Source organism: Xyrauchen texanus, chromosome 27 (assembly GCF_025860055.1).
Source record: "Xyrauchen texanus isolate HMW12.3.18 chromosome 27, RBS_HiC_50CHRs, whole genome shotgun sequence".
Classification (NCBI taxonomy): domain Eukaryota; kingdom Metazoa; phylum Chordata; class Actinopteri; order Cypriniformes; family Catostomidae; genus Xyrauchen; species Xyrauchen texanus.
In genome coordinates, this window is record NC_068302.1 from 3935688 (window position 1) to 3947802 (window position 12115).

Below are 12115 nucleotides of genomic sequence, written 5' to 3' on the forward strand. Positions count from 1 at the left end.
GATGATGGGGTCAGAGCAACAGGATGCCAGTCATTTAAACAAGTGATTTTTGATTGCTTTTGTACAGGCACATTTGAAGCATGTGGGGACTACAGACAGGGAGAGGGACAGGTTGAAAATGTCCGTAAAAACACCAGCCAGTTGGTTCGCGCACGCTCTGATGACGCGGCCCGGAATGCCATCTGGACCCGCGGCTTTATAGATGTTCACCCATCGGAAGGATCGGGTTACATCCACAACAGAGACGGAGAGTGAACCATCCTCTGTAGCATCGGCCGCGAGTGCTCTCTCCACGAGGGCGGTGTTATTGTCCTCGAAACGAGCATAAAATGTATTAAGCTCATCTGGGAGAGAGGCAGCGGTGTTCACGGCAGAGTTTTTATTCCCTTTGTAGTCCGTGATGATGATAATTCCCTCCCACATACTTCTAGAGTCGGTGGTGTTGAACTGTCCTTCAATTTTGTGCCTATACTGGCATTTGGCTGCTCTGATAGAGTTACGGAGGGCATAACTGGCTTGCTTATGCTCCTCCGTGTTCCCGGAATTAAAAGCGGAGGTCCGCTCATTAAGTGCCATGTGAACATCGCCGTAACCCGTAGATCCGTATTGTTATGGTCGGAACAACGTCCTCTATGCAGTTCCTGATGAAACACGTTACGCTATCAGTGTAAACCTCGTTGTCAGTGTAAATACTGTTACGCTATCAGTGTAAACCTTGATGTCGTCATCAGAGGCGGACCGGAACATCTCCCAGTCTGCGTGATCCAAATTGTCTTGTAGCATAGAGTCTGATTGGTCCGACCAGCACTGGATCGTTCTGAGGGTGGGTGCTTCCTGTTTCAGGTTCTGCCTGTAAGCGGGCAGAAGCAGAACGGAAGAGTGGTCTGATTTGCCAAATGGTGGACGAGTGAGGGATTTGTATCCATCACGGAAAGGAGAATGCAATGATCCAAAACCCTGTCCCCTTGTGTGTTGAAGCTCATGTGTTGGTGGTATTTTGGTGCGATTGTTTTAAAATTGGCTTTGTTAAAGTCCCCATTAACAATGAACGCGGCCTCAGGGTGCACGGTTTCCTGCTCACTTATGCTCCCATACAGTGCCTGGTCTGTGTCGGCTTGTGGGGGGATGTACACAGCTGTGATAATGACCGCTTTGAATTCTCTTGGTAGCCAGAATGGTCGACACAGAAGCATGAGATATTCCAGATCAGGAGAGCAGAAAGACTTGATAAAATGTACGTTCCTCTGATCACACCATGATTTGTTGATCATAAAACATACACCACCACATCTGCTTTTACCTGAGAGGTCTTTCGCTCGGTCCGCTCGGTTCATGGAGAACCCTGCGGGTTCGATGGCCGAGTCTGGAATCTCCACAGACATCCAGGTTTCTGTAAGGCAGATAACGCAGCAATCCTTCATCTCTCGTTGAAAAGAGATCCGCACTCTCAGCTCGCAGAGCTTGTTGTCCAGAGACTGAACATTTCCCAGTAGCATACTGGGTAGAGGGGGTCGATTTGCGCGACGTCTTACTCTGATGAGTATGCCGGCTCTTTTTCCCCTTTTCCTTCTGCGTTTCCGCGGCCGGGCAGCCCAGACAAAGGGCTCCGCTGGTGTGTTTGTAAACAGCGGGTCGGCATTGAGGAATTTGAAGTCCGGTTTTCCGTGTGTAATTGCAGAACCAATGTCCAAAAGCGTTTGTCTGTCATATACAATAAGGCAGACAACATCCAAGACAAAAAAAATAAAAAAACTGTAAACAAAACAAACAATAACCTGCAGTGAAGATAGATTGCCCTTTGAATATTCTCTGTTGTTCTGTCTTTTCTGAGCACTGAAGTAAAGCAATTATTATTAATTTACACTTTAAAAGCCAATCATGTAACCCCAGACACTTGTGGGGATCACCTCTCACCATCTCAAGTGACCGAGGTTGCCAAGTTGCAAAAATAATTTGTAGATGTGTTCTCATCTCTGCCTGGTCATACAAACCTCATACAGCACCACATCGAGACTACTTCCAGGGTAGTGGTACGTAGTTGTCCCTACTTACTTCCCAAGCACAAGAAATAAGTAGTTTGGGAAGAATTAGATTCAATGCTCGATATGGGAGTAATAGAAGAATCCCACAGTGATTGGTCCACCCCAGTTGTTCTAGTCCCTAAAAGCGACGGGTCAGTGTGGTTCTGTGTGGTTTATAGGAAAATCAGTGTGGTGTCTACATTTGATACATACCCAAAGCCCAGTATTGATGAGTTGCCCGATCGGTTGGACACAGCTCACTTTTACTTGACACTGGATTTGACAAAGGATTATTGGCAGATCCCCTTGAAAAAAAACAGCCTTATCACCGTTTGGCTTAAAGCAATTCATGACACTTCTAATTGGTTTGTTCGGGGCCCCGGCTACGTTTCAGTGCCTTATGCTAAGTACAGCACCATTGAGAAGGAATGCCTGCCTATCTGGATGACATCATTATATACAGTAACGATGCACATGCAGCATCTGAGGGCTGTTCTGAGGTTGCTGTGATGAGCGGGACTGACGGCACACCCCAAAAAGCGTGCAATTGGATGGGTGTAGATACGGTATCTGGGGTCCACTTGAGTTATGGGTAGGTGTGTCCTCAAATTGATAAGACCACAGCGAGTGCGACCTGCCCAAGACACAAGACCCAAAAGGAGGTGAGACAATTCCTGGGCCTGGCTGGCTACTATAGAATATTTGTACTTAATTATTGGGATGTCATCAGTCCGCTGACCAATCTCACTAGAAATGGAGCTCTAGACCCGGTTCAGTGGACAGAGCAGTGTCAACAGGTGTTTACAGAGGTGAAAGCTGCACTTTGCAGTGGTGCTCTCACAGGTGGTGGAGGAGCAGCAGCCGGTGATGTACATTAGTCACAATCGATCACTGAGAGAGACTAAGTACAGCACAATTGAGAAGGAATGTCTGGCTATCAAATGGGCCATTCTATCCATCCAATACTATCTGTTGGGCTGAGCCTTCACACTCAGTTCTGACCACACACATCTCGTTGCAGACATGCTGGGGAGAGCTATAAAGGAGTAAACATCAGAGGCACGAAGAGAGAGACTGGCATGCATGTTCTGTGTTTCTGCATGTTAATGTGTTTTGAAGACATCGCTGGAAAGCGGTATTTGATGTAATTTACTGTACGTTAAAAACTGATCTTTGTTTGTTGTAAATAAATCCCACGTGGAATTGTTTTGCTGACTCCTGCTTCCTCCTTCCTCACAACCACAAACCGTGTTATAGGGCCATATGCAAAACTCAGGTGTTTTTTACTTAGACAGGAAACACAAAGTATGCTTGTTTAAATATATTAATTTCAAGGATTGGACCTAAGATACAAATGGAAATCCATCCATGTGATCCCCAGAAAAATTATTTGTAAAAACATCTCAATGCGGATATCACTAACAACTTTGATTGGTCCATCCTTAACGGTGCTGAGAAACGTAACAGGTGATGCCATTTATGTGCTGCAATGTTAGAGTAATTAGAGGTAATGATTAACACAGTTTAGATGGGTCATTCAACATTACATTGTTCTAAATACTTATTACAGTCAGGTCCATACATTGACACAATTCAAATCTTTTTGGCTCTATACACCACCACAATGGATTTGAAATGAAACGAACAAGATGTGCTTTAACTGCAGACTTTCAGCTTTAATTTGAGGGTATTTACATCCAGATCAGGTGAACGGTGTAGGAATTACAGCAGTTTGTATATGTGCCTCCCACTTTTTAAGGGACCAAAAGTAATGGGACAGATTAACAATCATAAATCAAATTTTCACTTTTTAATACTTGGTTGTAAATCCTTTGCAGTCAATTACAGCCTGAAATCTGGAACGCATAGACATCACCAGACGCTGGGTTTCATCCCTGGTGATGCTCTGCCAGGCCTCTACTCAGGGTATCCGCGGTGTCTTGAAAAGTATTAAAAGGTGATAAATCAATTTTGGGAAAATTAAGACCCTTAAAAAGTATTAAAAATTCTTATCACGGCTTTATAAAGTCTTACATTTTGAAAGTATTTTTTCTGAATTAGCTGTCCAACAGTTTGAGTCCCAAAAACATCGTAAAAGTGTGTGAATTTAGTCATTTTTATAAAAAAAACGAACAGGTACATAAAAAACTAGGCTATTGTGGGTGTGTTCGTAAATTGCCTCTGAGAGCACCAGAGCGGGCAGGCGGGCGGAAGTTCAAAAGCACAATGTACGCTCTGAGCGTTCCCAGTGCGTATTACAACGCACCGAAATGTTTTAAGAGAAGGTTGGTGAACTCATGAACAGAATGGGGAAGTGCAAATTTGCAGCGTCCTGGATGGAAATGCCGGACTTCAAAGAGTGGCTGCAGCCAGTCGAGGGGAATGTCAGGGAGGCATATTGTACATTATGCAAGGAAAAAATAAGTATTGTGTCAATGGGCATTAACTCGTTAAAGTCCCACGTGTGTTGTGCTAGCCACAAAGCCGCTGCTAGCCGCCGAGAGCGGCAGCTCTCCATCGCTAGCTTCTGTGGTAATCGCGTTGCACCACCACAACCTAGTGCCAACGTCGTTACACCACCGGCAGTCACACCTGAAGCTACAGCTATGACCCGGGCTGTCTCTGCTTCCTCATCTTCTGCAGCCGACATCAGAGTGGCTCTGGGCGGCACAGCAACTGCGTGCTGAGGTGTTGTGGTGTCTCCACACAGCGGAGAAACACCATTCACTGAACTCAAACGAAAACTTGGCTGAAGTTTTCAAGGCTATGTTTCCAGATTCGGATATAGCAAAGTCGTTCACTTGTGGCAAGGACAAAACTGGATACATCATACGATTCGGGTTAGCACCACACTTCAAGCAGGAGCTCATCAACACCATCAACAAGGCTGGCCAGTTTGTGTTAATGTTTGACGAGTCGCTCAACCAGTCAACAAAAACAAAACAGCTTGATGTCCACATTCGATTCTGGGAAGATGACCGTGTCCAATCTAGGTACCTCCTGCTTAGTACTATATATTATATATACTCTATATACTATATTTTTATTTATTTCATTTTCAACCTGTTATGTGTGTGTTTTGAGGAGTGTCATATTAATAAAGATCTGTTCTGGCTAGGTACCTTGGCTCTCAATTCTTGGGACACGGAAAAGCTGTCGACCTGTTGCATCACATCAAAGTAAGTTAACTTACTAACATTTCATCTTCAAATTTTGATACTTATGGACAATCGTGTGGCTAAAGTGTAGATTAATAGATGAGACTGGGATGTGGCAAGTGACTAAAAACAGGTTGATGGGGTTGGGGAGGATGAGCCATGGATGATAAAGAGGTTGGTTGTCTGTCAGAAAGTATAAACATGTATAAATGTGACACACACAGTGGTGTGATAAAGGTTACTGTTGTGTAGATCTGAGATTTGTGTGTGTTTGCGTGCTTGCATGCACGTGTGTGTGTGTGTGTGTGTGTGTGTGTGTGTGTGTGTGTGTGTGTGTGTGCGTGCGTGCGTGCGTACGTACATGTATTTGATTATGCGTGTGTGTGGTTGCTGTGGGTTCTTTGACTAGCAAATTGTCTGAAGTTGGTTCAGAGTGAAGAGTGAAGTTGGTTGACCAGACTAGCAGTTCAGTTTAGCTTGAATGGCTTGGAAGTAATTGGAGCACATTACCTGGATGTACAGTGAAGAACATTCACTCATGTTTGTTAGTACCACTTGTTTGTTTCACTTATAAAAACATATTGGTGTGCTAATATTGTATTTTTTGCTCCAGGAATTTGCACACCAAAAACATTGTTTCTTATAACCATTTTACATATAATATGAGTGAAAATCAGGCTAATACCTTACTGAATGCCAGTTTATTCAAAAATAAACATAAAAAGGAATATTGCCATTAATATACTTGCTGTTGTGTTTATTCTCAGGAATGTGTTGCAAAACTGAATATGAGGCAGCTTCTCTCCATCAGTATGGACGGCCCAAATGTCAACTTGAAGCTTGCAGACCTCCTCCAGACTGAGCATGCTGAGCTGTATGGTGCTCATCTGGTTAATGTTGGAAGCTGTGGGCTTCACACCCTCCACAATGCACTGAAGGCAGGCTTTACCATGTGGCAGATGGACAAGCTCCTTCGAGCACTCCACTACCTCTTTCATAATGTTCCAGCTAGGAGGGAAGATTTTACTGTTTTGACTGGGTCCACCTCCTTTCCGCTACCATTCTGTGGCCACAGGTGGGTTGAGAGTTGTTTGCCATACACATTGCAAAAGGATTTGGCCCAAAATGTCTGTTTTTATTTTGCAACAATAAAGTGAAATGAAATTGGAGTGAGCTGACTTTGTCCATTTTTGCATAGGTGGATTGAAAATGTCCCCGTGGCAGAGAGGGCAGTTCAAGTGTGGCCAATGGTCATGATGTACGTAGATGCTGTTAAGCAGAAGAAGCTTCCAAACCCCAGTACTGCCTCTTACGACACCATTGAGGCAGCACAAGCGGATCCCCTCATGATTGCCAAGCTCCAGTTCTTCCTGGCAATATCCAGGACCTTTAGCCTCTTCCTGACCAACTATCAAACTGATGAGCCAGTTCTGCCCTTCTTTGCCAAAGATTTGAGTGAGCTGCTAAAGTTAATCATTACAATAGGGCCTAAATCTACCCGTGGATGTGTGGTGGTCCACAACTCTGTAAAATCAATGCAATGTGTGCAGTTTTACATAGATTGTTACATAGAACTCACTTGAGATAAAACCCACTTGAGATAAAACCTGGATGCCAACAAACACATACACACACCAATTATTTCCTTTCATTTTATTTGTTCCTCTTGTTCACAATAATACAATATAATATTAATACATAAATTCATAACACATATTTTAAACCAACATTTTTCATGATTAGAAAGAAGCAGTAAAAAGAATGATCTGTTTAATGGTAGGCTAGTAGGATGGTCCTGTCACTGATTACTTATATCCTTTTAAGAGTCTCCTGCGGCGGGTTGTAAAGCAAGAGCTCCTGCAAGATGCCACTTCTCTGAGGGTGACCAAAATTGACGTTGCTGATGAAGTGAATAGGGTATCCTACAAGAATGTTGACATAGGACTGGGTGCTGAATCTGCCATCAAGGTAATTTTGATATTGACTATTTTCTTTTCAGGGATGGATTTTTGTTCTCTGTACACCAATGCAACTAGTAAAATTTTTACATTTTATTCTGCTGTTTGTATTATTATTATTATTAGTGGTGCTTGCAAAGCATCACTAACAAATCACATATCTCTGCACCAGAAAATAGTACAGACTTCCGGGTTGACTTATTTCACTCAGGACTACCTTGCTAACTGCATAGCAACCACATGGGCTTACCCTAGCAACAAATCACATATTTCTGAACCAGAAAATCATACAGACTTCTGGGTTGATTTATTTATGACCATAATTTTTGTTCTTTTCAAGATATAAAATGCTATTTGACGAGTTTTGCCACGGCAAGCACCACTCACATTTTCTTCAGGAAATGTACCTATCTAGTTATTATTATTATTATTATTGCCGACATGGAGAAACTTATTTTTAGACGATTAAGTTTACCTTCTTCATCATTTACATTCTATGTTTATAGTCTATGTTGCTTATTTGTCAGGCACTTCAGAGCAAGCCAGGAAGCAGGGGAGGTGAGCTTTTAGTTCTCACCTTTAGGAAAGAGTGCATGCAGGGCCTGGTTAAGATTGTTCAGAAAGTGCAGGTGAAAAGTCCCCTGAAAATTCCAGTGGTCAGGGCCATTGGATGTCTGGACCCCAGAAGCATGCACAGCGATGCAGAAGGGTCCCTCACAAAGATTAAGACTGTAGTACAAACAATGCTGCAGGACAAGAAGTTGGCGTCTCTGCTGGTAGGAAAAACTCAGAGAAGAAGTTACTGTTGTGTTAGTGTGAAAGTGTCTTAAGATTTTTTTCAACACAGAAGATATCTACAGTACACTGCTTACCTTTTTATATGTACAGACGCTGTGCTGTGTATTTGTCCAATGAAAGATTAATAAATGACTTGAATTATATTTTACCTATTTGTAATTTTTTTTTCTCTTATTCCAGGTGATGTAATCATACAACAGTTCCAGAGCTTTCGCTCTCTTGAGGCGAGAGATGAGAGATTCTCCTCCTTCCAGCCACTGAAGGAGCGACTTGATCTCTTCCTGCATTCAGCCCTCAGCAAGTCTTATCCAGAGCTATATAAGTTTTCTCAGAGCCTTCTACTTCTGTCCCACGGACAAGCCATGGTGGAAAGAGGGTTTTCCATCAACAAGGAGGTTGAAACATGCAACATCCTTCAAAAGTCGATGGAAGCTTTGAGGCTGATATGTGAAAAGATCAGTGTCTTTGGGGGTGTTTTGAAGGTACCTCTCACAAAGGAGCTCATGGCTTCAGTAGCCTGTGCAAGGTCAAGGTACAGGAGTTACCTGGAAGATGAACGGAAGAAGAAACAGAGTTCCACACAGGACCTCAAAAGAAAAGCAGTGCAAGAGGAGATAGAAGACCTGAAAAGGAAACGAACGGTTCTGACAGAGGTGTGCGACTCCCTCCAAACAGATGCTGATAAGTTAGCCGAGCAGGCAGAGGGCAAATCTGGGACATTAATGGCACAACTGATCACGAAGTACAACATCCTCAGAAGACGTAGTAAAGAAAAACGGAATGAATTAGTCCAAACTGAGAAGCTGCTGGGAACAAAATCAAGTTTTGTTTTGTTTTTTAATAAACTTTGATTTACTATCCCAGCCTATTTGATTATTTTTTTTGTATCAGAGCGGTCTATAGTCTTTATCACAAACTAAAACTGTTAAGTTAAAAGTATCACTGATGTAAATGGTTACAGCTTGAAGTGGCGGTGAGGTATTAAAAAATATTGAGAAGTTCTTGAAAAAGTCTTGAAAAGGTATTCAAATTAACTTCAAGATTCCTGCATATACCCTGCTACTGCAACTGTCTTCAGTTCCTGCTTGTTCTTGGGGCATTTTCCCTTCAGTTATGTCTTCAGCAAGTGAAATGCATGCTCAATCGGATTCAGGTCAGGTGATTGACTTGGCCATTGCATAACATTCCACTTCTTTCCCTTAAAAAAACTCTTTGGTTGCTTTCGCAGTATGCTTCGGGTCATTTTCCATCTGTACTGTGAAGCGCCGTCCAATGAGTTCTGATGCATTTGGCTGAATATGAGCAGATAATATTGCCCGAAACACTTCAGAATTCATCCTGCTGACAAAAGTCAGCAGTCACATCATCAATAAATACAAGAGAACCAGTTCCATTGGCAGCCATACATGCCCACGCCATGACACTACCACCACCCTGCTTCACTGACGAGGTGGTATGCTTTGGATCATGAGCAGTTCCTTTCCTTCTCCATACTCTTCTCTTCCCATCACTCTGGTACAAGTTGATCTTTGTCTCATCTGTCCATAGGATGTTGTTCCAGAACTGTGAAGGCTTTTTTAGATGTTGTTTGGCAAACTCTAATCTGGCCTTCCTGTTTTTGAGGCTCACCAATGGTTTACATCTTGTGGTGAACCCTCTGTATTCACTCTGGTGAAGTCTTCTCTTGATTGTTGACTTTGACACACATACACCTACCTCCTGGAGAGTGTTCTTGATCTGGCCAACTGTTGTGAAGGGTGTTTTCTTCACCAGGGAAATAATTCTTCGGTCATCCACCACAGTTGTTTTCCGTGGTCTTCTGGGTCTTTTGGTGTTGCTGAGCTCACCGGTGCATTCTTTCTTTTTAAGAATGTTCCAAACAGTTGATTTGGCCACACCTAATGTTTTTGCTATCTCTCTGATGGGTTTGTTTTGATTTTTCAGCCTAATGATGGCTTGCTTCACTGATAGTGACAGCTCTTTGGACCTCATATTGAGAGTTGACAGCAACAGATTCTAAATGCAAATAGCACACTTGAAATGAACTCTGGACCTTTTATCTGCTCCTTGTAAATGGGATAATGAGGGAATAACACACACCTGGCCATGACTGAGCAGCCAATTGTCCCATTACTTTTGGTCCCTTAAAAAGTGTGAGGCACATATACAAGCTGTTGTAATTCATACACTGTTCACCCGATTTGGATGTAAATACCCTCAAATTAAAGCTGAAAGTCTGCAGTTAAAGCACATCTTGTTCGTTTCATTTCAAATCCATTGTGGTGGTGTATAGAGCCAAAAAGATTAGAATTGTGTCGATGTCCCAATATTTATGCACCTGACTGTATATTAAAGTCCCTACAGTCTAGGTACACTTAGTTAATGCCAAATAGTTAGTCAGAAACCTAAGGCTCTAGAAACTTGCCCAATGATCTGTTAACCCTGGGCCGTTAGTGTGTACTAACTCTGATAGCAGGTTTGCGGCAACTAGGATTTAACATAATCTACTAAAGGAGAAGAATTTCAAAATGAATCAGAACAAAACCAAGTTTAACAATTTATTAGTCAGGTAAATATGTATCATGGCAATTACATAATCAATTTAGAAATAATCAATACAAAACATCCAATGCTCAAAGATGAATCTTAAAAGTAACAGATGCATACATCACTTAAGCAAAGTACACAGTTTTGGCACTATGGGGATTTCTGGCTTCAATGTAAATGGTAAAGAAAAGGAATTTGGGAATTAACTGATTCAGTGACCCAGGAGGGAGTAATTTACATTTAAGACACACCCATAACAGAGCCATAATATCTCTAAATAACAATGAGCAAGTCTGTTGCTGTGGGATTGAGACTAGGTATAGTACCAGTCACACTGAGACCTTTTAAATGATACTAAACATGAATATTAAAATCCCTTGCATTCACAAAAACATTATATTTTTATACGTTCTAAGTGATTTGGGTCTAAAGAGAATGGAGTGGAGGAGAGGGGGTAGTGGGAGAGAATAGAAATATGATAAGAGGGAACCAACCGGCGAGAAAGGCACTTCTCATTCATTCACTCTTTGGGATTTGTCATCACAAGTGGGAATTCTAAGTGATTTGGGTCTAAAGAGAATGGAGTGGAGGAGAGGGGGTAGTGGGAGAGAAGAGAACTATGTTAAGAGGGAACCAATCGGTGAGAAAGTCACTTCTCATTCATTCACTCTTTGGAATTTGTCATCACAGGTGGGAAAGTAAATTGTATGATAGTGTCTGTGTGCTTGTTTTATCAGAAAGACCCACAGACTTGGTAAAGTTGATATGACATTTGTTGAAATGATAGTGAATCACAGAATATATTTTCGCTTTTGGTGTAAGCTCTGTCTGGCAGTCCGATGAGATTGTTACTCAAACGGTCAGATCCTTCTGGAGATAGGAGGCAGGGGGCGAGGAGCCTATCCCCGTGCAGGGGTGTGTTTCCCATACAACAACGTAAATCACTGCTTAACAACCAAAGGACGATGCATCATTAAAGATACTAACTAGGAGGCGACGTGATGCAGCTGAGCTAGAAGTACGCAATCCTGGATGCTCTCCGAAATGTTATTCTTAAAAACACTCTTAACACTTCAAAAAGAAAAACTACTCTTTTATTATGTATTATATGCCGAGTAATGGATCTGAGATCTAGAAATAAACAAACTAACTCGACGAGTGTACATACTTCATCGTATGGAAAGGAAGACCAGCAACAAGAAGATAGCATTAGCAAAATGGCGCACGGACAAGCACATCCTACCGGGGACAACGCTCTGATACTTCAAGAGATACGAAATGGGAACCTAGCCCTTTCCAATAAATTGGATACCAAAACGGCAGAGATTAACGAATCCATATCGGGTTTAAAGTCTATGCTTGATAATCTGACATCCCGCGTCACTGAAGCGGAAGATCGCATGGGAGCAGCGGAGGATCATGTCACTGAGCTGGATTCGCAGGTGATCAAGTTGACTAAGGACAATGAATATTTGATGGAGAAAATTGAGTCACTTGAGAACTACAGCAGACGTAACAATATCCGCGTTCTTAACGTGCGTGAAGGGTGTGAGGGGAGTGACCCGGTCACCTTTTTCGCTAATTGGCTTCCGACTGTATTGGGTCAAGAGCACTTTCCCGAGCCCCTAATAAT

General features: G+C 42.4%; 2 protein-coding genes across 3 annotated transcripts in view; both read left to right on the plus strand.

Annotated features, from left to right (window-relative positions):
- cacna2d3a (calcium channel, voltage-dependent, alpha 2/delta subunit 3a) overlaps nucleotides 1-12115 on the plus strand; it is a 487702-nt gene that overhangs the window by 288218 nt on the left and 187369 nt on the right. The gene's annotated exons all lie outside the window — the stretch shown is intronic.
- On the plus strand, nucleotides 4336-9023 carry LOC127620838 (uncharacterized). 2 transcript variants are annotated; one of them, XR_007967816.1, is made up of 6 exons: nucleotides 4336-5014; nucleotides 5140-5200; nucleotides 5947-6254; nucleotides 6378-6634; nucleotides 7004-7147; nucleotides 8116-9023. XR_007967816.1 is itself a non-coding variant. In XM_052094101.1 (5 exons), the coding sequence occupies exons 1-5, from the start codon at nucleotides 4788-4790 to the stop codon at nucleotides 7072-7074; spliced, it is 924 nt and encodes a 307-aa protein (XP_051950061.1). In that variant the 5' UTR covers nucleotides 4336-4787; the 3' UTR covers nucleotides 7075-7273. The 2 variants fall into 2 exon arrangements, 1 of the variants encoding a protein (XP_051950061.1); XM_052094101.1 differs by lacking the exon at nucleotides 8116-9023 and having other exon boundaries at nucleotides 7004-7273.

Excerpts from the sequence above, each read along its gene's own strand:
- LOC127620838 (XM_052094101.1), top strand. The coding sequence starts at position 4,788 with ATGTTTCCAGATTCGGATATAGCAAAGTCGTTCACTTGTGGCAAGGAC. Across the intron at positions 5,201-5,946 it reads ACCTGTTGCATCACATCAAA|GAATGTGTTGCAAAACTGAA; the intron begins GTAAGTTAACTT and ends GTTTATTCTCAG. Across the intron at positions 6,635-7,003 it reads CTTCTTTGCCAAAGATTTGA|AGTCTCCTGCGGCGGGTTGT; the intron begins GTGAGCTGCTAA and ends TATCCTTTTAAG.